At 41.2% G+C, this 26,365-nt stretch overlaps 1 protein-coding gene across 7 annotated transcripts in view; it reads left to right on the plus strand.

Annotated features, from left to right (window-relative positions):
* Positions 1-26,365, plus strand: part of ARHGAP6 (Rho GTPase activating protein 6) — a 197,411-nt gene that overhangs the window by 151,226 nt on the left and 19,820 nt on the right. For 6 of the 7 annotated variants that reach the window (XM_081858675.1, XM_081858669.1, XM_081858673.1 and 3 more), the window contains exons 3-5: positions 14,971-15,054; positions 22,960-23,216; positions 25,713-25,908. In XM_081858675.1, coding sequence (XP_081714801.1) covers positions 14,971-15,054; positions 22,960-23,216; positions 25,713-25,908 — 537 coding nt within the window. The remainder of the gene's footprint in view (positions 1-14,970; positions 15,055-22,959; positions 23,217-25,712; positions 25,909-26,365) is intronic. The other variant, XM_081858670.1, reaches the window with a different exon arrangement.

The raw sequence follows: 26,365 nt of genomic DNA on the forward strand, positions 1-26,365 counted from the left end.
TGTTCAGACTGAACTTGGGAGGAAAAAAATTGAGTGGGCTGCTTATCTCTCATCTATACTACAGACTGCAGCACTATTCATGCATTAGGCTTTTTAACTGGGAAAAGTTAGAACAATTCAGATGCAAGAGAACATAATGCAATTAAGTTTTATTTGGGAAAACGTAGCATCTACTAATGTTGCTTTAAGGATCCTCTAAAGGTCAGAGAATAGCTGTGTTATGAGTCAGAACCATTTATATGCCTCATTATGGATTTCAATAGTTTCTATGGTCTTCTTCTACTTTAAAGTTGCCATGCCCAAAGTAAACTAATTTAAGAAATTGCTTCTTTGGAGATTTGGATGGATCATTTTACTGCTTGCCATAACCTGCAAGCAAACTGGAAATATGTAAAGAACCTCACACTAACAAAGGGCACTTAGTTTAATCCTTCCTTTTCATTCTGGCTTCTGGGCCTTGTTATAAAATATTGAACTTATCAATGCTTTTTCTTTTCTTTCTTTTCTTTTACTGTACTTGACTAGCCAGTTGACTTATTTTGATTGACTGGCCTGTGCTGAACTTTTCATAGATAAAAAGCATAGTCTTGGAGTAAATTGTGTCCAAACGGAGCAAGAAACAATTTAACATTCAGAACCTTTATTCTGCTGTGTTTGGTTTTGTGCCCAGTATGTTACTGCTCGCCTATGAAAAAAATGGCAATGTGCTTTCTGCCTTGTGTTTATTTTGGCAGGGGGCGGGGTTGGGATTTTGGACCTCTGTTTATATTGCTCTTTGTTGTGTTTAATTACCTATTTGTCATCTTCATTCACTGTGACTATGGTTTTTACATTTTTTTGTCGTTACTTGCCATTGGTCCCTTGTATTTAGCCATTCACGATGGTGTTAATGTATCTGCATTTTTGTACAAAAGTGGAAAGGATCAGAGTAAATTTCCATGGATTATGTTTCCAAATTTTAGCACCAATTTGCATATGGTGCCTCAGTTCCCAAATATACAAGGCATAATAGACATGTACGCTATATGACAGGAATACATAGATGTACACATTTTTTCTACACAGATCTAAACCAAGATAGGGAGTAGATAGAATAACTGAATCGGCCCTCAAACATTATTAGATAAACAAAGGGTTCTGAAACAACTTGATTTCTTGTGGAAGAATGTATTCAAACAATCAGAGTGATGGCTACTTTAAATATAACTCTCACAGAGAGCTTTTTACACAACTTCTTCAATTCACACTTTGCTGCTGCAGCCCTGCAGATGGCAATGGTTGACACTGAGATTGCAAGGAAGGGTGGTACAATAGGCAGCAGCTTTTGTGTGAAAAGGTCTGAGATTGCTTCTAAAGGTAGAACTTAAGTTCTAAAATATGCAGTGAGCAAAAATAAATAATAACAGCTGGCCCTTTTTTCAAGTTTGTTTTCCCCTTTTGAGTCTTTTATTTGTTGCTGTGGCTCCCTCCTGTTCCTATGTGTACATGTATGTGTTTTGCAGTGACAATGGTAGTTTCAGGCTGTACATGATTGTTCCCATAAGAGCGAGCTCTGCAGTCTCTTAAATCCGCCACATGTGGTTCCTAGTCATTTGAATCTTCTTCCCACAGTCAAATGCAGAAAGCTTATATTTGTTTTTCTTCCATAGTAATGAACATTGCCTTTCTGGTATCTTGGAGTGAATTAGAATGAGAAACAAAGCAGTTTCACCTCCCAGACCTTAATCCTCTTAAGTTCTCTCTTGGTTTGCAAAAGTGACCATGCATCAAAGAAGCTAAATAAATGGCTATCTAAAGGGCTCCTTTGCTGTTTGGAACTAATTGACAGCCCACAACAATGCAAACATGAGTCATTGCCTCATAAGTGAGATAAAATGGGAGATGTCTCTTTTATGATGGTACTTGCTATGCTATTGCATATACGTGCATCATCTGAAAATTAGGAGAATATACTTACGGCTTCATAGCCATTTGAAACGTATGCAAACGTAACTGGTGGATATAATCATATGATTTAGTCAATGAGTTGACTAAGATTTATTTAATCTAGTTGTATCCCTGCAAATAAACAGTCATTACAGATAAAAACAAGAATTGCTAAAAACAAAGAAAAATCATTAAAATACAATTGAACATTGATAGAACTATTTACATATATAAAATTTGTATAAACCACACGTAAGTGTTAGTATGTGCTTTAGTGTGGGACTGATGTAAACAACAACCCCCAGATTCCATCTATAAATTCAGTTCAAATATGAGACTATTCAAATGAAACTCTTCTGAGGCTTATAAGCATTATAAATGTTAATAAGAGTATTGGTTGTAGGAGATTTAGGAAGGATTTGTTTTTGCTGCATCTTTATTTTTACTCCCACCCCCAAAGTCTATCTTCCTTATTTGATGTTAAATACTTTCATCTGGTTATGATTTATTTGTAAGCAAAACATCCTGCACATTTTGTAGAATGGAATCCATAAACCTTTGTAACCTTCCTATAGAATAGTTTTGTTTGGAAAGATTAAGAAATATGCAAACCAGATAGAACTTCGACCTTGAGAACTTTACTTTAAGGAAAACAAAATAATGAATTTGCAGCAGGATATATGAAGGAAAACTCACTATCTTCTGACCACCTATCTTGTTTCGACTTTAAGTTTCAATTTGTTCACTCTTATCTGGCCCATTGTTGATACTGGATATTGATACCCCTTTGATCTTGATATTCCACTCACCCCAGATAGACCCGGTGTTAAGATGGCTGCCATGCACTAAAAAAACCCTGTCCAAGAATAGAGTATTGGAGAGTCACTGGAAAATACCCAACATGGTTTATTTCCATGGGGGCTTTTTAAACTCAGTCATCCATCTCTTTTAGATACCGGGAAATATTTAGAGCAGAACTCTAAAACTCTGTAGCTCTGCAGAATATAATATGCTCAAAATATTATGCCCTAAATGAGCAATGTATGATATAAAAGTAACATCACTTCTTGAAATGTGTAGCCATCATGGGAAGGTTTTTATCTAAATGTTGAATCTGGAACTCAAGACAGGCCTAAAAGTATGGTCTAACTATTCTGAATGAACATAGGATGAGCCTGCTAAATCAGGTCAATGGCCCATCTTGTCCAGAATCCTGTTCTCACAGTGGCCGACCAGATGCCTGTGGGAAACCAGGGAGCAGAACATGAGCACAAGAGCACTCTTACCTTCCGTGGTTTCCAGCAGCTGGTATTCTGAAGCATTGCTGCCTTTAACTGTGGATATAGAGCACAGCCATCATGGCTAGTAGCCATTGATCACTCTCTCCTCCATGAATTTATCTCATCTTCTTTTAAAGCCATACAAGTTGGTGGCTTTCACTGCCTCCTGGGGGAGGAGTTCCATAGGCTGACTATGCACCATGTGAAGAAGTACAGTGGTACCTCTGGTTCAGAACTTAATTCGTTCCAGAGGTCCGTTCTTAACCTGAAACTGTTCTTAACCTGAGGTACCACTTTAGCTAATGGGGCCTCCTCCTGCTGCCGCACCACCAGAGCACGATTTCTGTTCTCATCCTGAAGCAAAGTTCTTAAATCGAGGTACTATTTCTGGGTTAGTGGAGTCTGTAACCTGCAGCGTATGTGACCTGAAGCGTATGTAACCTGAAGCGTATGTAACCCGAGGTACCACTGTACTCTCTTTGATCTGACATGAAACTTCCAACAACGTCCACAATTTCCAGTGTTATGAGAGAGAAAAACTTTCTTTGTTTACTTTCTCCACGCAGTGCTTAAGTTTATAAACTTCTTACTTTCCTTTTCTCTAAACTAAAATGTCCCAAACTCTGCAACCGTTCTTCATAGGGGAATCGCTCCATTCCTTTGATCATTTTGGTGGCCCTTTTCTGAACCTGTTTCATTTCTACAATATTGTTTTTGAGGTGAGGTTACCAGAATTGTACACAATATTCCAAATGCCATTGCACCATAGGCTGGCATTATGATATTGGCAGTCTTATTTTATTTTTTTCCCAGAGTTTCTGCGCTTACACTAATAAGTAGGTAGAGAGATTAGGGGGAAAAATGTGTTGCTTTAATACTGCAGTTGTTGTATTTCTTGGTATATAATTTCCTAAAGAAAGTTAGGAGCAAAAGAGTAACTTACCTTTTGACTGAGGAGTGGGGAATTTATGAATTCCTTGTGCAACCAAGGTTCGTTTTAGTTCACTTGAAAAAAAACACTCTTTAACTGGGAAAACTCAATGGAATTTATTGGCTGAAGCTCTTGGAATTTCCTGTTGTCTTTTGTCTGTTTATACATTGCAATTGGGACTGATTCTGACGATGTTACAAGAAATATTCTGTCAGTGTACCGTGCAATGGTTGCTGCAGCTCTTCGGGCTTATATTAAGCAGTTCATAAGCCTGTTGTTTAATTTTATTTTTAAGAGAATAATTCTGGTTTTTGAGGTTGGTAAAGAATACTTTAGTCATTATTTCCTAATGCCTCAAACTAGAACAAAACTGTACGTAATTACACATTTATTCACTTTTAAAATCTCATAATTATTTGTACATCTAATTATTTTGAAATTTTGGCTTCGGTCCAGTATGCAGGATATGACACGCTGTGAAATCATATGCAGTGACCTTGCATCCTAAAGCATGCAAGAGTGCCTACATTTTTGAAATGCAACACACCTTTAACCACTATCATTTAAGATTTGTTGCAGATGGTGATTATATGTGAACACAAATTAATGATTAATCCTATAACCCTGTCCCTAATAGGTTCGCCAAATAGCTCCTAGTGCCAAACATACCACTTGGCTGTGGAATGGATCCCGCAGCCCTCCACTCCCATTTCCATCCACTTGATTCCAATGCTTAGATATTATTTTAGTTTTGGAAAGCAATAGCAATAAATCATTTGTTGTCAGGCACCTTCATTTCACCATAGTAAAGGTAAAGGGACCCCTGACCATTAGGTCCAGTTGTGACCGACTCTGGGGTTGCGGCGCTCATCTCGCTTTACTGGCCGAGGGAGCCGGCATACAGCTTCCGGGTCATGTGGCCAGCATGACTAAGCCACTTCTGGCGAACCAGAGCAGCGCACGGAAACGCCGTTTACCTTCCTGCCAGAGCGGTACCTATTTACCTACTTGCACTGTGTGCTTTTGAACTGCTAGGTTGGCAGGAGCAGGAACCGAGCAATGGGAGCTCACCCCGTTGCAGGGATTCGAACCGCCGACCTTCTGATTGGCAAGTCCTAGGCTCTGTGGTTTAACCTACAGCACCACCTGCGTCCCTTCACTTCACCATATCTAAGTACAAAAAAAGATTGTTAAGAAAATTACCAAAAAAAAAAAAAAAAAAGATTTGGTCCCTGTGAAACATTTTCGAGACTTTACTTCTGATTTAATTTAAGCCATATTTCTCAATTGCTTCCTCTCATTATAAAATGATGGGATGGGGATTAGGGGTTGGAAGGTAGAGAAAGGCACACTAAATTGGGCCAGTGTTCTGCGGCAAAGCTGTAGGGCTCTAGCAGCATGGCTTTGTGCCAAGGATCTGTGATTCAATCCCAGAGCCGGGAGTTGGGGAAAACATAGAAGGTTATGGCCTGTCAATAGTTTGCTTGTTTTGATACTTTTATGGCATAGAAAAAGAGTTAAATTGGCATAGAATAGCAGGTCTTTTTCTTGACGTAGCCACTTTTTACATTTAGGACTTGTCAGACTAGGTTGTGTACATTCTTCCCACATACTTGCTTGATAGCACTGTGTTGAAGATTTCTTCCATATTTTTTTCACCCATTTTGCATCAGTTAATTGTTAAATGCAGTTTCTTTTCTCATGATCAAAGGGAGAGAAAATTCTCACAAGATGTGTGCAAGGTTTAGCTATGCTTACCTTGTGTTTAGGGTGGTTGAGAGGTGCTTGTGAATTACCATTCTGTCATTCTGTAAATCCTCCAAGGTCCTTGGTTGAGAAATTAAAAGAACGGAAAGAAAAATTGAAAAAGAAAGAGAAAATTCATTCAGAATTAGATTTCCCTTCATTTTCATTTATAAAATCTGAAATAAAGACAAAGTGTGGTTCTCTTCTTTTTATTTACCTTTAATATTTCCCCAATACAGAAAATATTATTCTAGGCAGAGAGGCTTTACCACTGTGCTGTAGTTCCCTTGTGAATTATAACATCAGACTGTTTTGTGCAATGTGGTTCCTTTGCCATCACCAAAGTTTCCCCTTGGCAACTCTTTTAAGTATGTACAATACAGAGCCAGAGAGAAGGAGCCCAGTGCTACATGCCCTATCATATGAGTTATGATCTCCTTGTGTTGGGTTTATGTTCATGTGTGATGTGCTGAATTATACCTGTGCTCAGGTTGGGTGGTGGTTTCGGTAAAATTCCCTCCACCAAGTCCGGGACTGGTGTAAAAGTTGCACCATCAATGGGGATGCATAGACTGTAGGTTTATAGCAGTCTTCCCTGACATGGTGCCATCCTTATGCCTCGGGCCACATCTCCCATCAGCTCCAACCAACATGGGCTGATAGGAGTTGTAGTCCAAAATATATGGAGGGCACCATATCCAGAAGGCTGGAGTATAGCACCCTCCTCTGTTTCAGCTCTGTTCTGCTGGATTATATTTGCCAACAGAATAGTTCAGCTGCCAGGGAATTCAGCTGGTGCATTCAGTTGCCTGTCTGTCATATCAGCAGTGTATATGATATTCTGTGCACTTAGCAAGGCTTCTGCTGAACCCTGTAACTCTTCAGCCAGCATTCAAAGTTTTGATTATATTTTAATATTCAACAGAAATCCTTTTAATTGATTTGAAATAGCAATTTCACGAGGTCACTAGTTGTTAAACTGAGAAAAAGAAACTTGTAATTTATTTAAGAGACTCAGAGTTTTCTGTGTTCCAGTTTCCTTGCATATTTTTTCCAGTATAATGATGTTTTGAGTTTTAGTTCAGAGATTAAGTATCTCTCTACTGGTTCTCCATAAGGATAATAATCTTTATTAGGAATGGAATTGCATAGTGATTTTGGAAAGCAGCTGTATTAAAGAAGGTTTTGTGGATTTCATGTTAACTGTGTATATTTAAATGCCTATATATGAATTTATGATGAAGGGGTAACAGCAATACTGAGTGAAGCATCAGTTTCAAACCCAATAAGCCTGTCCTTCTTGTGTTATATGCCTGGTCTAATAATAATAATAATAATAATAATAATAATAATAATAATAAATTATTTATATCTCGCCCTCCCCAGCCGAAGCCGGGCTCAGGGCGGCTAACAACAATAAAACAGTACAAAAGTACAGCACAAACAACACTCTAAAATCATTCATTATAAAATTAATTAATTCAAGCCACTGGCAACCATTGGGCCAGAGCTCCGCGAAGATTGCCAAGGGAGGGAGTCAGGCTGTGCCCTGGCCAAAGGCCTGGTGGAACAGCTCTGTCTTGCAGGCCCTGCGGAAAGATGTCAAGTCCCGCAGGGCCCTGGTCTCTTGTGACAGAGTGTTCCACCAGATCGGAGCCACGGCCGAAAAAGCTCTGGCTCTAGTTGAGGCCAGCATAACTTCTCTGTGGCCTGGGACCTTCAAGATGTTTTTATTTGAAGACCGTAAGTTTCTCTGTGGGGCATACCAGGAGAGGCGGTCCCGTAGGTACGAGGGTCCTAGGCCGTATAGGGCTTTAAAGGTTAAAACCAGCACCTTAAACCTGATCCTGTACTCCACCGGGAGCCAGTGCAGGTGGTATAGCACTGGGTGAATGTGAACTCGCAGTGAAGACCCCGTAAGGAGTCTCGCTGCAGCATTCTGCACCCGCTGGAGATTCTGGGTCAGTCTCAAGGGCAGCCCCACGTAGAGCGAGTTACAATAATTCAGTCTGGAGGTGACCGTCGCGTGGATCACAGTGGCTAGGTCAGGGTGAGAGAGGTAAGGAGCCAACTGCTTAGCTTGGCGGAGATGGAAAAATGCCGCCTTTGTTGTAGCTGCAATCTGCGCCTCCATTGAAAGGGAGGTGTCGAAGATTACACCCAAACTCTTAACGGACGGTGCTGGCACTAATTGCGCCCCCGCAAGAGATGGGAGTTGCCCCCCCAATCCCATATCGTCCCGTCCCAGCCACAGGACCTCTGTCTTCGAAGGATTTAGCTTCAACCGGCTCCCACGTAACCATCCAGCCACAGCTTCCAAACATCTGGTCAGTGTGTCTGGGGCCGAGTCAGGATGGCCATCCATCAACAGATAGAGTTGGGTGTCATCAGCATACTGATGGCAACCCAGCCCAAAACTCCGGACAAGCTGGGCGAGGGGGCACATAAAGATGTTGAAAAGCATCGGGGAGAGTATCGCACCCTGAGGTACTCCACACACCAAGGAGTGGTGCGATGACAATTCCCCCCCCCCCAGCGCCACCCTCTGTCCCCGACCAGAGAGAAACGAGCGCAGTCATTGAAGGACTGTGCCCTGAATCCCCACGTCGGCAAGGCGGTGGTCCAGAAGTTCGTGATCGACCATGTCGAAAGCTGCTGACAGATCTAAAAGAATCAGCAGCCCCGACCCACCTTGATCCAGCTGTCTACGAAGATCATCTGTTAGGGCAACCAGAGCCGTCTCGGTCCCATGACCAGCGCGGAAGCCGGACTGGAATGGATCCAGAGCCGATGTTTCATCCAGAAACCCACCAAGTTGTTCAGCAACCGCTCTCTCAATCACCTTACCCAGGAACGGAAGATTCGAAACCGGGCAGTAATTGGATAGATCTAAAGGATCTAATGATGTTTTCTTTAAGAGCGGGTGCACCACTGCCTCCTTCAGTTCCCCTGGGAATGTCCCCGTGCCAAGGGACAAATTGATGATATCCCCCAGGAGGGCCCGCACCTCATCTGGACACGCTCTAATCAGCCAAGACGGGCACGGGTCGAGAGGACAGGTGGTGGGCTTTCCAGCTTGGAGGAGTCTGTCCACATCGGCTGGGGATATCCGGTTGAAGTGGTCCAATACTGGACAGTCGAGGGGCCTCCAGTTCCTTTATTGTATCCAAATTGGCAGGGAGGTCATGGCGGAGCAACAAGACCTCCGCAAAAAAGCTCGCAAATGCCTCACAGCTGTGTGTCAAATTGTTATTTAAATTTGGCTGTTCCTCAAGGGACGTTAAAGACCTGATTATACTAAATAATTGTGCCGGGCGAGAGCTAGTGGATGCAATGGAGGCTGAGAAGTAAGACTTCTTAGCAGCCTTCACTGCCATCTCGTAGGTTTTCATAAAAGCCCTATAAGATGTTCTTGAGGCTCCATCACGGGCACCCCGCCATACTCGCTCTAGCTGTCTGAGGTCCCGCTTCATTTTCCGGAGCTCCTCGGTAAACCAGGGAGCCCGGTTTCTGTGGGGTCGCAGAGGGCGCTTAGGTGCGATCTCATTGATGGCTGCCAGGAGCTGGATTTTCCAGCCCTCAACAAGCTCAGTCAATGAGTCGCCAGGGGGAGCAAGGTCCCGCAAGGCTTGGCGGAATCTATCAGGGTCCATCAGCCTCTGCAGGCGAGCCCAAATCGGCTCGCCACCTAAGCAGGGTGGGGGTGGAACGTCAGTCCTGGCTTTCAGAGCATAATGATCAGACCATGGCACCATCATCGAAGGAGACATTATCACATCTATACCTACGCCAAAGATCAAATCCAGCGTGTGGCCTGCTTGATGTGTGGGGCCCGAAACAAACTGGGAGAGCCCTTGTGTCGCCATGGAAGACACCAGGTCCAGAGCCTGTGAGGAGGGAGTGGCATCAGCATGGATGTTGAAGTCCCCCAATACCAATAGGTTAGGGAACTCCAAGGCCCAGCCGGCCACCGCCTCCAATAGGCCTGACAGGGTGGCTGCTGGTGCACTAGGTGGTCGGTACACCAGCCAGACAGCCAAGCTCTCCTCGGAGCCCCACACTAGGCCAACACATTCAATGCCGGGGATCGATGGTGATGGTAGAGCCCTGAAAGGACAATCTTCCCAGATTAATAATGCCACCCCTCCCCCCCAGCCCACAGTCCGCGACTGGTGGAGGACGGAGAAACCCGGGGGCGCCATCTCTCGTAAGGTAACTGTTGCCCCTTCGCGCACCCAGGTCTCCGTCACACAAGCCAGGTCGACCCCCTGCGAGATAAAGAAATCTTGCAGGGTGGCAGTTTTGTTGCCTATAGACCTGGCATTGCACAGCACCAGTGATGGAGGTGAGTTAAAGTGTGTTGGGCCATTCCGTGTTCTAGATAACTTTTATCTGTATTTCAAATTGGCAAACAACAGGAGATACAGGGGAACTATGCTTGAAGAGTAACCATTTCAGTGAACAATAGAAGCATTCATTTTTCTGTGTTGTATTGCTATCAGAACATGAAGCCGTGTAGAATATTTGTACAAATTTTCAATCAGATAAAACCCAGTCAGTGCAAATGGATCAAAGAGGAGGAATTACGTTTCAATTAAATGATAACATTTGCTTTCAACAAACATAACGTTGATTCTGTTGGAGCTAGCAGAAACTCTTAAATTGAAGCAACCAGAAGAAAAGCTCTTTTCTGCATTTAAAAATATAGAATTGAAACATTGAGTGGCAGAAAGTAGATGGAATTTTAAAAGCAAACTTGTGGGCAACCAGCCCCGGCTGCCAAGCAACAGGAACGTTATGGTACCATAGTTTTTCAATACTGAACTTCAGTAGCTTGCACCTAGTTAATATTTGATCAGTTAAAAGCATGCACATTCTTGATCATATTCCATGGTATGTTTTGGTGCATTAAGCCCTCTCCTTGTCTAATCAGAGAAGGAAAAGTTCACCAATGGCTATTTGTCTATGTCACTGGGGACAGAACTACAGAACTTGGGATTCTGTTTGGCACAACCCTTTTCTACCTTACTGGTTTTGGAGAAAAACATGAGCTTCAGTCCCAGTTGTGTCCATAGACTTGAAATCTCCCTGTGCTCAGGAAATGCACTTTCATTTATCAAATGCTGAGGGCAAGCCAAAGGCACGATTCCTCCTACCATGCCCTACTTTTGAACTTTCCGGGTTCACAATGGGTTGGGCTCATAATTTAAGGTTTGATGAATATCTGCCTGACATCGTATGGCAACTCTTGTATTCTTCACCATCTGAGGTGTGTCGTTAATAAAACATTGGATATATTAGGTACTTGAAGTACAATTTGTTTGTTTCCTATGGATACCATTTGATCATCTATCTCCCACTTGCAGTCTTAAGTTGTACAGCCCAGACCTAAAAACTGAAACAGTTAAATATTCTCATGATCTAAATTAGGGTAGCTTTATTACTGTTTTATACAATTGTATAAAATCAGAACAATAAGATTTACTGGATTAATTAATCCAGTACACTGTAGAAAAAAAGCTGTAGGTCTACTACACTTTAGAAAGTTAGCTGACATGTTAAAACAGGCACCTAGTTTCAGTGACTGAATTGTGCTAATACATGTGTTGAAAGTAAAATATCGTTTTATGGCAGACAATTTACAAAAATGCTTCAGGAAGTGATAGCCCACCATTGACTTGCACTGATGCAAGAAGAAACTTGTCAACTGAGCTGCACAAGTCTTCCTTTACAATATCTTAAAGAACTGTGGAAACTTATTATTAGGGGACAATAGATGCTACAATAAACATGTTTACTTGAGAGCTAATGGTGACTTATTCCACGGGGATTAGGTTTGCTGCTTAAAGTTGTATGTGCTTAAACTACTTCTGACATATTATTTATTAATTTTGCGAACAGATACTTTATGCATTTGAATATTATACACTCTTTCTCTGTCTCTGTGTCTCCCCCCACCCAGTCCATTTCACTTGTAGGACTGGAATAGTATGTTCATATTAACATGCACACACACACACACACACACACACACACGTATGTTAAGAACAATGTAAATTGAGCAGTTAATGTGTATAGCAATTAGTCATTATGCATATTCACCTTCCATGAAGAAGTAATTATGCACATTTCCTAGTTAATAGACATAATCTTCAACAGGCCTTGGGAAATATGCATTTTTCAACCAAATGGTGTATGTTCTCCAGCCATTATGTATAATCTCCAAGAGGCTGCGAGGAATGTGTCTCTTGACCACATTTTGTACATTCTCTGGACAGTACACATATTTTCCAGTCAGTATATTCTATTTCTTGTTCAGAAGTTGTATTTTGTACTCCCTGGGCTGTTCCTGGCCCATTGCCTAATCTTAGGTGACCCACAACTTCCCTCCCACTGATCAGCCAAGCAGCACGAAGAAAGGGGGCTCCGGAGAAAGATAAACGTTTTTCTGCAGTCCGGTTCCTTTTTCACTACTGTCTGTTGTTCCCCAGTCAGCTGAGCAGCACAAGGCGCACTGCAGGGAGAGGAAAGTTTTAATCTTTCACACAATTCTGATGGAAATTCCCCTACTCTCCCATGTTGCTGTTAAGCTTAGAAAAAAGAAGCATAATAGCATCATGGGGCCAGTCATCACAGGAGAGGCGAGATTTACCCAGCTGAGGAAGGGTCTAACTGTATTCCTGCAATGCAGGGGGGTGGACTTACCAGTAGATGGCGCTTGGGGTACCTTCCAACTCTACAATTCTCTGTTTCTGTGGTTTCCCAGCAGGGGAAAGAGGGCTTGTGGGAGAGAAAGTGTGTGAAGTACAGTGGTACCTCGGGTTAAGTACTTAATTTGTTCCAGAGGTCCATTCTTAACCTGAAACTGTTCTTAACCTGAAGCACCACTTTAGCTAATGGGGCCTCCTGCTGCTGCCGCGCCGCTGGAGCACGATTTCTGTTCTCATCCTGAAGCAAAGTTCTTAAATCGAGGTACTATTTCTGGGTTAGTGGAGTCTGTAACCTGCAGCGTATGTGACCTGAAGCGTATGTAACCTGAAGCGTATGTAACCCGAGGTACCACTGTACTCTCTTTGATCTGACAAAGTTCTTAACCTGAAGCACTATTTCTGGGTTAGCGGAGTCTGTAACCTGAAGCGTATGTAACCTGAAGCGTGTGTAACCCGAGGTACCACTATACCTTGGATCCTACCCACTGCCATTGCTGGCCCAGTCCACTGCTATCAAGTTAACCTGCCCCTGCTTTTCACCTTGGCAGGCATGAAAGGTTCCCAGATACGCCAATATTTGGGTAAAAAGACTATATTACTGTTTCTGTTACAGCTTTTCATAATTAGATGTTAACGATAGAGCTGTAAAGTTCTGCCCATTTTTAGTTTCCTGCTTTGAAATGGAAGCTTGTTTGATGGTCTTCTCATAACGACCGGAAGATGAATTCACATTCTCTGACATAACATCAGAGATTTTGCATATGACCTGTTGTTATTTCTTGACGCTGCAATCGAATCCCTGATTTGGGAGCATCAGGGAGGGCTAAACGAAGCCGCAGTACCACCACTGCATCTGCAATCCTGTTGCTCATGCCAGCCAGGGCAAAAAACAGCAGGGTCAGGAAACATGGCTGAGCCAAACCTACTGTCATCACAGGCCAATTTGCACTCCAGGCTGGGTCAGTGATTTGACTGCGGCCGCTACCTCCCTTCTGGTGTGAGTAGCAATTAAACCATGATGTTTTACCAGCCAGGGTTTGGAATATGCATATATGTTGTGTTAATGATCTGCCAACATCCAGCCCTCAAGGCTTGAAAAGGCTACAACAATGAGAGTATCTTTCAGGGGCATGATTGGGCATGGCCCTCCCCAACCATGTAATCATGTTTGGTTTGGCCACTTGAGCTACGTGCAGGTAGGAGGGAGATTTGTAGTGCAGTGCACTGTCACACAGCATCATGCTGTATGGCAACACGTGATACTGCTTTGATCTGAGTATGAAAAGGAAGGCCATGCTCTTGAGGGTTACAAAGCTCTCCCAAGGGTCATTCCACTTCAGTTCAATGCATACAAGGCCAAGGATCTCAAGAGGGACAGAAACACAGATTTCACGAAACTTTGAAGTGCTATAAAATTAAAACCGTTTGAGATAGAGGGAAAAAATTTAAGGGGGTTTCTTTCAACCATAAGGGAAGGGTGTACACCAAGTTTCATCAAAATCCGAGACGGTGTGTGGCGAAACCCTTGTTTTTTTGCTTTGATTTGATGTGGAATGACCCCCAAGCGCTTCTTCAGAAAGTAGTGAGGGACTCTGTGGAAAACTCGAGGATCTAGTGGAGTAGACACATTAGTTGTCCACCCCCCAACGTCAATGAAAATTCAGCTGTGCAAAAGATAAGAAAGTATTTTGGTGAAAGATGCTATTCTTACCATGAACTTTACCAACGAGTGCTTTAAATGTTTGGTCCCTGATAAATTGCTTCCCTGTGTTTGCCCTTTGAAACACCTTGTAAAGATTTCATTGCTGTGAGCATATAAGTAGTATCACCTTTAGACGGATTAAAGATCCGGGCTAGATAGATTTCAGCAGGCATTTTAACATAGTTTTCTATTTTTAGGATTAATTTCAATTTTTCTTATTTTTTAAAAAAGCATTTTCTGTACAGCACTTAGAAATTCTGAGTATTAAGTAGCATATAAATATTTGAAATAAAAAAGACATTCACCTGATTGACCACATCTTCAGGTACATGGGTGTGTACACACACACACACACACACACAATCAGTTTCTCAAAAGGTGTAGCAAAATAGCACTCCACACATGTATTTTCCTAGGCAAAGATTCATTCTTCTTTAAGAACTGTAATATTATATTAACTCTTCTAGAAGTAAGTACCCATGTCCTTTGGTATTATAACCAGGTGAAGGGTTTGTAGGCAAGACCTCATTTGGATGGTTGTTGTTTTTTAATAAAAGAAAATCTATATGCTCTTGTCGTGGGGGACTAGTTATTGTTCAATATCAGTTCTGCTGCATTCTTTTATCTTAGCACTTTTTTCTCTCCTTAAAATATAACAAATGTTTTTATTTGTAGATGGACAAAAGAGGAAGAAATCATTACGAAAGAAACTGGATTCCCTTGGAAAGGAAAAAAACAAAGATAAAGGTACAGTAAAACGTATGTATTGAATACTTGGTGCATTACAAAAATGCAGTCACAGTTAAAATACAAATTTTGTAAAACGTATTTATTTACTTGTTTTCGGGTGGACAGTTTTTCTTTAAAGAAACCCTCACTTTAAAGAGATGCATTATATATATATATTTTAAAAAACTATGACATAAATATTCTATTTGCAGAGAAACTTGAACTTCATTAACATGGCTGTTGCCCCTCTGCTTTTGATGTGATTCATGGGCAGAGCAGTCCAAACCCCCTTGTGTGTCAGTTGAATGTTTTTAAGGTTTAATGTTTTATTATGTTTTTATATATGTTGGAAGATGCCCAGAGTGGCTCGGAAAACCCAGTCAGATGGATGTGGTACAAATAAATTATTATTATTATTATTATTATTATTATTATTATTATTATTATTACATAAGGGCAAGGACTATAATGAGCAGAAGTATTGTTCTGCCCAGCCTCTGACTAGTTGCCACTTGTGGGGTGATACCATTATCACTCTGGCATAAACTTTTACCTTCTCCCAGCCAAATAGGTGGCTGGAAGTGTTGGTGGTGGGATCCCTGCCTGCAGAAAGCACCAAAACAAAGCATATTGAGGGTCAGGAGGGGTTCCAGTGAATCCCATTCTGGCATTTGGCCTGTGCTAGCCCTCCAGATCCCCTCTCAGTAGAGACCGGGGTTAGGATTGCCCCCCTAAAGCAAGCAAGCGACTACAGAAAGACTTAAAGGCGTTTAAGCCATAAGATTGTATCAAAACAGCAATGTTCCATTTGGAAATCTCACAGACAAAAGAAGTAAGGTGAAGTCAACATTTCTGCACACACACACACACACACACCCCGCTGCTAAATCCTGTTTTCTGAAAGCCGGACAAGCCATTTCCAGCACTTGGAGAAAAATAATAAAAATCCAATTTCCATTTTATCTTCATCCGAGCATTCATCCTCTATGCTTAAAGCCAGTTGGCATTGTATTTTGAGAGTGGCAAATCTTACGTCATACTTTCATTATAGCTAAGGAGAAGATTTCACAGCCTAACAATGAAAGGAGTTATTAATGGGCTGCTGCAGTTCTGCTGGTTCCAGTATGAATCTAACTTAATTAAGTTTGCATTGGTTAGCCGTGAGACTCTCGGTACAGCTGCACTTTTAAAGTGAGTTGAGGGCAATATTAATTTTTTTTAAGTTGAAAAAATATATTTCTTCAGGTCTGGCCACAGATCAAATGGTGTTCCTAGGTGAGGTGAATCTTCAAGCACCTGCTTCCATTTGTTCTGTGTTTGAAATCCCCATTTTTACTTACATTCCCCCCTCTTTTATGTCTTTGATACAAATATTTGTCCTGATTTATCTCTGCTGTGTAAGGTGATATATTTGCATGCATGGATCTGATCAGAATCACTCACACCACTTAATTTTTTGGAAGAAGTGCTAGATTATATTTGAATGAGTGGACATGAGATTGTAAACAAGTTGATAATTTGTCTGGAAAAAACTTTTAACGATGTAAATGGGAGCGGGAGACGTGAGGGAGTCCAAAAAGTGATGAAATTATGTTTGTGACAGAAGTAAGACTGTTTATTATTTGTGCATTGATATTTAAAAACTTTAATAAATATTTATATATATAAAAAAAAGAATCACTCACACCACTTGAGTAGATAGCCTGTGAGACGTGCCCCCTGAACAGCCTTCTAAATCTGGCCCAAGTGTAGTCCTTCTCTATTGTTTAGGGGAGAGGGTGTCAGAAACAACCTAAACTGTTATTAATTGTATCACTCGGGATAAATTTTGAGAACTTGTGGTCTTGGGCAGCACACTGTTCTTACGATTAGCTAAAACTGGGTTTGGTAGGGGTAAACTTGCTTAGTGTGACTGCTTCCCTATATGATATGCATTCTTAAAAGTATTACAGTGGTACCTCGGGTTAAGTACTTAATTCGTTCCAGAGGTCTGTACTTAACCTGAAACTGTTCTTAACCTGAAGCACCACTTTAGCTAATGGGGCCTCTTGCTGCTGCCGCACCGCCGGGGCATGATTTCTCTTCTCATCCTGAAGCAAAGTTCTTAACCCGAGGTACTACTTCAGGGTTAGCGGAGTCTGTAACCTGAAGCGTATGTAACCCGAGGTACCACTGTACTAATATTATAATACAGTCTTTACTCTGATTTCCTAAATTGCCTTAAACAGGAATCAGGCGAGCTATACAATCCCCATCCCTGGTGCAAGTTTGTGTGGCTCACAATTTAAAAGTGTTAGCGTGCTTTTAGGAAGATAAATTCACTGGGATAAAGTATTTATTTGTGTATTATCTTTCCACAAAGGAAGTTTGTGTTCAAGGGCAGATCACAATATACAAAGCAAACAACAGCAGCAATATATTAAAGCAAAAAACAAAACAAAAAAAGCATTTCAGTACTCACTTCAGCAATACATTTCAAAACACATCAGTGTTGCAATAAGTCCTTAGTAATTTAGAGCCGGGGAGGGGGGAGAGGTTTCAAAAAATGAAGCAAATCAAAACCTCTGCATGGATATTAGGTAAAGGTAATGGGACCCCTGACCATTAGGTCCAGTTGTGGCCGACTCTGGGGTTGCGGTGCTCATCTCGCTTTATTGACCGAGGAAGCCGGTGTACAGCTTCCAGGTCATGTGGCCAGCATGACTAAGCCACTTCTGGCAAACCTGAGCAGCGCACGGAAACGCCGTTTACCTTCCCGCCGGAGCAGTACCTATTTATCTACTTGCACTTTGACGTGCTTTCGAACTGCTAGGTTGGCAGGAGCAGGGACTGAGCAATGGGAGCTCACCCCGTCACGGGGATTCAAACCGCCGACCTTCTGATCAGCAAGCCCTAGGCTCTGTGGTTTAACCCACAGTGCCACCCGCGTCCCACATGGATATTAAAGGCACCATAAACAATTAGCTCAGTGATGAGAGTTTTCCAAAATGCAACAAACGGGTTTGGTAGCCCACTTCACACCCTGGTTGACCTCCCTGACCCACCTGTGTCAGCCTCTCACACCATGCCCTGCCTCCCAACCAGGGACATTCTTTCCAGGGATAAATGGAATGGCACCCTTGCCGTGGATTTTATGGTGGTGTGTGTGTGTCCCTCTGCATTTCCTCCCAGCAACAACTTCTCCTGGAACAGAGGAGTGGGATAAGGCAGGTGGAACTAACCAGGCTCTTGATGACACCCAAAGACTGCTCTCGCCCACATGCATGCGCAGGGTATATTAATAAGCAGCTTCCTGATGTGGTGGATTCACTTGATGAGGCTTTGTACCATCGAGGTTATTTTTGTGGCTGCCACAGATTATTTTATTCGTTGTTTATATTTGTATCTTTTTGTCTGGCTTTCCAGATGGCTCCCAAGACAGTTAACAATTAAAAATAACAACACAATGAATGACGCAGCAATAAAATGACTGAGACAAAATTAGAATGTCAACTAAAAACACCAAAACAGATAGCAAGGTAGCTTTAAGCTGCAACTAGATAATGCAGTCAGACAGAATCAGGTACCATTGAGGTGACTGTATTTATGTCCCTCTTTCCTTTTTTAAAAAAAATTAATTTTATTTTTCATTTTTTTCAGAGATATTTTGACATAAAAACAATCCTATATTTCCCAACAAATACGTATTTTTTTTTTACTTTCCCCCACTCCTTTTGCCATTTCTTATATTTTTTTTAATTTGCAACACTGCCTCTCCTTCATTACTGCAATTAATAATTTATCCCTAGTGATCTTTTATCATTAACTGTTTGGTTTAAGTCAATCCTGCTAGTGATCTTATATGTGTACTATGACATTTCAAATAATCCACACATTTTCCCCAGTCTTTTATACAGCTGTGCCATTTCGGCACAGTCTGTTAATTTAGTCTTCCTCCTTGGTTGGTACAGAATCTTCTTTCCATTTCTGAGCATAAATCATCCTGGAATGTCCCTCTTTCCAGTCCTGTCAACGTACGCCAGCAGTCCATGTCATATTGAAAGTCACCTTGAAATTGAGTGCATATCTGGACTTCACACTTCCCTGAGATTGGTCCTTTGGTAACCTTAATGTTCACTGCTGTCCTTAACATTTTTCAGACCATGGTATTTTGCTTTGGTAAGCTGTCCCAAGCTGGTTACTGGGAGTGAGCATTCTTTCTGTGGAACTGCTAGTATGTACGTGAAATATGAAAAAAAACCTTGAAAAATGGTTTGCCTTCCAAGCAGATTATGCCTTCATTTTTCTTTGTGGGGTGTTCCTTTGTGCAGCACAATGAACCGCTCAGTATTGTTCCTCTCTGTGAGGATGTGAGTACAGTGCAGTGACTTGATTCATGGTCAACCCACGCCGTCCTAAGCAGCATTCGTAGCCAACCCCCGACCCCCCACCCTTCCCCTTTATGCCTGACAGCGAGTTGAAAAAATGTTCTCCTCTGTGCTCGCACAATTGTGTTTTTTAACAAGCCTTTCAGAAGTTTATTTTATAAAATGAATGCCTTCCATTGCCAGGCAACCTATCCAAAACAAACATTCTGCTCAGAACGGCACAGCACGTGTAGGCGTCCTAGCACAGATGTGTCTTGAGTGTTCTCATTCACCGTGGCTTTCTCCTAATTCCGCCTGCCTGCAAGCGCTGCTTTGCAGCTGTCTCAATTTTTTTATACTAAGCCTCTGGTTTAGTTCTTGGGGACTAGTGAGGAGGCACTTACTGACATCAGGGAGGATGTCGGTTTTAGATTTAGATTATGTTTCATAACCCTACTTTGACATGATTTTATGCGGAGAAGCTCATAAACGGTTGTCTTTCGTTAAGCAAGGGCTTCTTTACACAACTAGTGTTGGGGTAATTCAGAGGTACAGTGGTACCTCAGGTTACATACGCTTCAGGTTACAGACGCTTCAGGTTACAGACTCCTCTAACCCAGAAATATTACCTCAGGTTAAGAACTTTGCTTCAGGATGAGAACAGAAATCGGGCTCTGGCGGTGCAGCAGCAGCAGCAGGAGGCCTCATTAGCTAAAGTGGTGCTTCAGGTTAAGAACAGTTTCAGGTTAAGAACAGACCTCTGGAACGAATTAAGTACTTAACCTGAGGTACCACTGTATTGTTGGTTGTTATACTGACAGAGAGGTCTAGGAGGTCTTTGAGCACACGCCTGCTGTGCTGGTCATCGTGGGCTATACGTGTCACACTGTGCTTCTGTTGGGAACGTGAGACTTTGCAGACCAGAAATAATCACCTTCCTTCTGTTGACATCAGCTCCTGTGGTCCTCCAGCTCTTGCTGGACTCCAGCTCCCATCATTCCCAGCAAGCATGATAATTGGTCAAGGATGATGGAACTTGGGATCTAACAACATCTGGTGGGACAGCACAGGTTATCCATTCCTTGCTTACATGATCACTTGATTCCTCAGGCATCAAGAGCTTCTCGTTTTCCTATTAGTTTTTGACTTCTGCTGCTTTGACACACTCTTGGACCATGTGAACAAATGAGAAACAAATTAGAAATTGAAGTGAGCGTCTGTAGTTATATCGTTTTAAATCATGTCTTCTTTTAAGTTGGCTCAGTTGATTACAGTGACTACTACTGCAGGAAAGGTTGTTGTATGTAAGGTAAATTTCTCTTTAATGGAGGCAAAACAAATTCCCTTCTGTCCCAACCACACAACTCTGTCTTATACTGTATCTTTGCAGAATGGGTATGATAGCCTTCTGTAATAATGCCCCACAACTGAACAAATAGTTGCGTGGATGTGCCTGCTTTTTCCTTCTGAACCACTTTGAGCAAGACATGAAAGCTTAAAATTGAAGACTTTTGAGGTTTTGGGTGGGGGCATGGCTATTCTAATAAAAAGCCCTCTCTTGTCCCTTGTATATTCTTATTAGGAAATATATAGAGCAAAACAAATTTATTGCAGTTTGAAAAAGAAGCCTTCAGTGCCTTTGTGATGTGACCATCCCTCTTCTCACAGCTATTTACATCACTCCATCCCTTGGCAGTACATTTTCCTGCTATTTGATATATTGTTAGTGCTCTCCAATACTTCAAGACTGAACAGAAACCAACGGTGCTTCCATTCCTTTAAAAGCCAAGCAGTCTTTCCTTCCTTTTATCGGTGAAATAGCTTCAGTGGCTAAATAAATGCTGTCATCTTTAAAGGTCATTTCAAACAAAATAAGGAAAGGGCTGCTGCAAGGCGTTAACGCCAACCTTGTTTTGATATTTTTGACATCAGTGCCTGCTGTTTAATTAAAAGGAGGAAGAGTTCTAAAATCTGATTAGTCTTTTTCATTTATTGTTTTGCATGGCTCAGTTCAAGAGGACAAACAACATTGCAACAGTTGTAGGAAAAAAATAAAAATTGAAGTTTAAAACCGAGCTAGCTACTGCAACTAAAGCTTTACAGCTTATTAATTAGGTCTTCCTCACCTCTCCTTCACTACATTTCTCTCTCTCTCTCTCTCTCTCTCTCTCTCTCTCACACACACACACACACACACACAGAGAGAGAGAGAGAGAGAGAGAGAGAGAGAGAGAGATTTTAATCTTTTCACCTTTGTAGCCAAGTAGAAGATTCAGTGTTTGCAGACTAAGGAAGAAACAATGTCATTGTTATATGAATAAATGGTTCTCAAGATTTCCAATCAGTTGGCAGATTAGTCCCAGTTCCTTTGTTCCTAAAACATTTTATCCTTGAGATGGCTCTAAGCACCACCACACTCTCTGAAAAATGATACAGTAAAATATTATCCTTGAACTCTTATCAAGAGAAGATAATAAAATAGTGTGTGTGTAGTATCGGAGCATTTGAATGCTTTAAAGTTAATCTTAGGCAGAGGGTTCTTGTTGCATTATAATTAGGCTTTTTCTTTGGATTTCAATGTGGATATCTCCCTTGATCATCATTTCAGCAACTGAGAACTTCCCAATTTGGCTATGTAGGTTCTGTGTATCATAGGAACTGCTGTTTTGCTGTACCTTGTGGAGTGCTGATCCTTGTCTTATTCCGTTCCTCATTACTTCCAGGAAAAGATGCACTGCTGTGAATAAATATTTGATTTTTTTCATTTATTATAGCCAGAAAAATAGATATATTCTTTTTCCATGTTTACTTTCTACCCATTCTATGATAATATAAAGTGTTACTTTCTGTTTATGTTTGAATTGTTCAAACAATTTCAGTAATGACGTTCGTATGCAATTGCCTATCCAAAAGAGGGAATTCTCCTGGCGAATGTAAAATGGCATGTTCTTTATTTATCAGAAATGTTTTTCAAGCATTGTTTGTTCCGTATTTTGCTGCTTTTACAATTTTATATAACTTCCTATTATGCTTAGTACTTTCGCAGTAGTCAAAAGAAATCTAAATCACGATATAAAACTATACATACACAAACTGAATTGAACAGAACACGTGTCTGTGTGTATGTTGGGGGGAAAACAACAACTGTTCATATTTGGTAGACGATGGGGGGAAATAATTGGGTTCAAGTTTGCATAGCTGCCATTTTTTCCACACATAACACCTGAAGCTTAACATAAATCACCTACTCTTTAAAAGCCATCCTTCAACAAATCACATGGGCTTTGAGGTCATTAGAGGGAAACCCTTCTTAATACTTGAGTCTTCAAGCTCCCTATCCCCTTCCTAATCTCTCTTTCTACCTCTCTCCCACCCACCATTCTCCACCTATTCTGAGACTTTGTGGAGACTCACCGAGCAGATTTAAAATTATAACTCTCCGCTTCGTACAATAATATCTGTTGCCTGGGATTCGTGGAATCCATTTTAATGTGTTCAGTGACATTATAAAAAGTAAAAAGGGTCCTCTTGAGGTTGTTTGCCTTAGCACTTGAAATCTAAAAAGTAATTTGTAATTTTTGTTTTCCAGAATTCGTACCCCAGGCTTTTGGAATGCCTTTATCACAAGTGATCGCTAATGATCGGGCCTACAAATTGAAACAAGATACTCAGAGGGGAGAACAGAGGGATGTTTCAGAATTTGTACCTTCCCTTTTACCATTTGGGAGTAAAAGACAGAACAAAGAACTCTCAAGCAGTAACTCATCTCTTAGCTCCACCTCGGAAACACCAAACGAATCTACTTCTCCTAACACACCAGAACCAGCTCCACGAGCAAGGAGGAGAGTAAGTTTTCTATCAGTGGATTTGCATGAGCTGCAGGCTTTTATGGGACTTTCCCAGGCGCTGCCTTTCTTACAGAAGTTAAAATCTCAGAGCTGGTCTTCCATAGTTAAATTAAAGTCAGCCCTGATTCAGTTGATAGTAGTTGCAATTTTAATGGTCATCTCTCATTCCCAGCTGTTCGTGGGAGAGAATGAAATGGACACAAGTCTCTTGCCAACACCTCAGGGGACACAAGGATTCTTTGGAAACTTTCCTTTTCCCCAGTCAGATTCTAGTTGGTCTTTCTCAAATTATTAAAGCACTCAGTCACTTTTAAAAAGAAGAAGCTGTTTATAGTAGATGGGTTACATGCTTATGAGACTATTGTTCATCCAGTTACTCATTTCATCCCCAAAATATAATAAAAAAAAAACTTGTGTAATTAGACTCCTGGTTCTATTCTAACATTTTAAAAAATAGCATCGGAATAAGTTAAATTGCTTTTTCCTTGATAGGTTAAAAAAAACCCCTATTGAGGTTCATAAAAATAACTGGAGTAAAACTTCTAAAACCCACAGTCATGCAACCTGTTATTAGGACTAACCAAAAAAGTCACGAAGGAATGGGCAAGATTTCAAGTTATCTAAACTAGCTTGAAGCCACACATTTTATTTATGCATATTGTTTGACTATGGCTTCCTTTACTTATAGGATAACACTTGTGACATTACAGGTAAAGAATCTTACGACTGGAGATTTTTATTTTATGCCAGTGTATATTCTCCAGTGTCAGTCAGGAGTCAGTCACACATCCATATGCTTTACACAAGATAATTAAGAGAAAGGTTTTTCCTCCCTCAACAGATACAGGATAGGCAGTTTGTGCTGCCCATTAGTGGTATTTCTGGTGGGCTTTCTTTCTTTCAAAATGAAAAACCGATGTTTATAATTCTTTCCTCCCTGTATTTTCTACTAGGACATCATCCAATAAAATAAGATTCACAAAGTTGGAGCATATTACACTGATTCTGTACCAGCTCCAGTGGCTGCTAGAACATTTCCAGGCCCAATTTAAAGTCCTAATTAGCTAGAGACAAGACTTTTGAAGGCCTACGCCCAGCCCTTAGATCTGGTGGCAGAGTCTTTGATCATGGACTCTCTCGTAAGGTCTTTCACCTTTGTGAACACAAAAAATAGCCTTCTTTTTTTTAGTGGTGGCCCCATCATTCATTGTGAAAATTCATCCCAGAGGAGATATATTTAGTTCTTTTTTATTGTTTTCAAATGAGTCTTAAAGACCCACTTGATTAATTGTGGTGATAATGCAATGCTGATGTTGTTCTACCCTCTTAAGATGTAATTTTAACTGTCATTTTATTGCTGGTGTGGAATGAAATGTTTGTATGTTCTGCTTTGTAGTTTTGCCTTTAAATGGTTTTATGATTTATGCTTTGCCCTGAAAGGCAGTATCTTCCATTATGTACACTTTTTCTATTGGACTGGTTGTGCCCATGAATAGCAGATGCCTCTTTTGGCCTGCTCAAGGAATAAAGCAATTTCCCCTTCTAAAAATGGCTATTGTGTTTTATTATAGTAGAAGTATAGTCTTCTGTTCTGTAAGGTGCTAGCAGGGAATGCTGGGAATTGCCTGGAACTTGGAATAACAACCCCCCCCCTTTTTTTTAAATGTGATTTTTAAATGGATAGTGTAATTTGTGAATTTTGGGACTGTGTACCCACATACAGCAGAATGCATGGCTCATTGCATCCAATGGTATTCTAACATGATCAAAACCACTTTCTCCACCTCAGTAAACCTTGTTTGTAATCATCACACCAAATTGGGCAAAGCCACACAAAAGTCATATTTCAGTCTGCCATCCTGATTCAAAATGGTACCCAATGTCCAAACATAGACGAAGACCACCACCTCCACTTCAGGAACCTTCATGACAAGTTGGGTTACAATATCTCAAGAGGCATCCAAATGGGCGCAGTTGTGAGCTGTCCCACCAAATTGGGTGAGAAGATCCAAACAGAATGATTTGCGCCCAGGACAAATTTGGGCAAAGTTACATCAAACTGGGCAATTATGTCTTTAGAGGCCTCCACACTGGTGCAGGTTGGACCTATCACACCAAAAATCAGGTGCAGTCACATTTCAGTCCACCATCTTAATTCAGAATGGTCCCTAGTGTCCAAACGCAAATGAAGATCACTGCCTCCCCTTCAGGAATCCTTGTGTTGAGTTGGGTGATGATATCTTCAGAGGTATCCAGATCAGTGTAGTTTGGCCCCATCATGCCAAGAATAGGGCAAAGTCATAACAAAGTCACGTTTCAGACCACCATCTTGATTCAGAATTGACTTTCCTATTTTCTGCTTATGTAAGAATCTGTCCCATGTGTTTTTGGAGGTATTTTTAGTCATGGCTATCTCTGCTGTGAAGGAAGACTACGAATGGAATTCTCTCCCACCAACACCCATGTTGATTGTATGTCTTTGTGTATGTTGCAGGGTGCAATGTCTGTGGACTCCATTACGGATCTTGATGACAGTCAGTCTCGACTGCTAGAAGCCCTACAGCTGTCATTGCCTGCTGAAGCCCAGAGCAAAAAAGAAAAGTCCAGGGACAAGAAACTAAGCCTCAATCCTATTTACAGGCAAGTTCCTCGAGTTGTGGACAGCTGCTGCCAGCATTTAGAAAAACACGGTAAGTATGATTCAACCTGGCAGTGAAAGGCAGGTGACAGGCCGTCTTGTACTAGCCATTGGCCTTGACGACTTTTAAAATAAAACTTCAGTATAAAGTTTCAGATATATAAACAATGAAATAAAGATAAATAATAAGATAACAGTTAAAAGACAGTATAGTTATATTAAAACCTTTTACCCAATACAATAAAAAACCTGACACAACTTCTTTCCATTTAAAGTTTCTTTGCAGCTAAAGGGAACAGTGATGTTTTATGTGTCACAAACAGATAAATAACTCCTGACAAAAAGTAGGTAATTACTTGATCAGAACTTCTTGTTAAACTTGAAAAATCTTATTTCCTTTGGACCCTCCTTAAGGGGACATTTCAATACATAATGGATTACAGTGGTACCTTGGTTCTCAAACTTAATCCATTCCGGAAGTCCATTCCAAAACCAAAGCGTTCCAAAAC

Source organism: Podarcis erhardii, assembly GCF_964252035.2.
Source record: "Podarcis erhardii genome assembly, chromosome: 4".
In the NCBI taxonomy this organism is placed as follows: domain Eukaryota; kingdom Metazoa; phylum Chordata; class Lepidosauria; order Squamata; family Lacertidae; genus Podarcis; species Podarcis erhardii.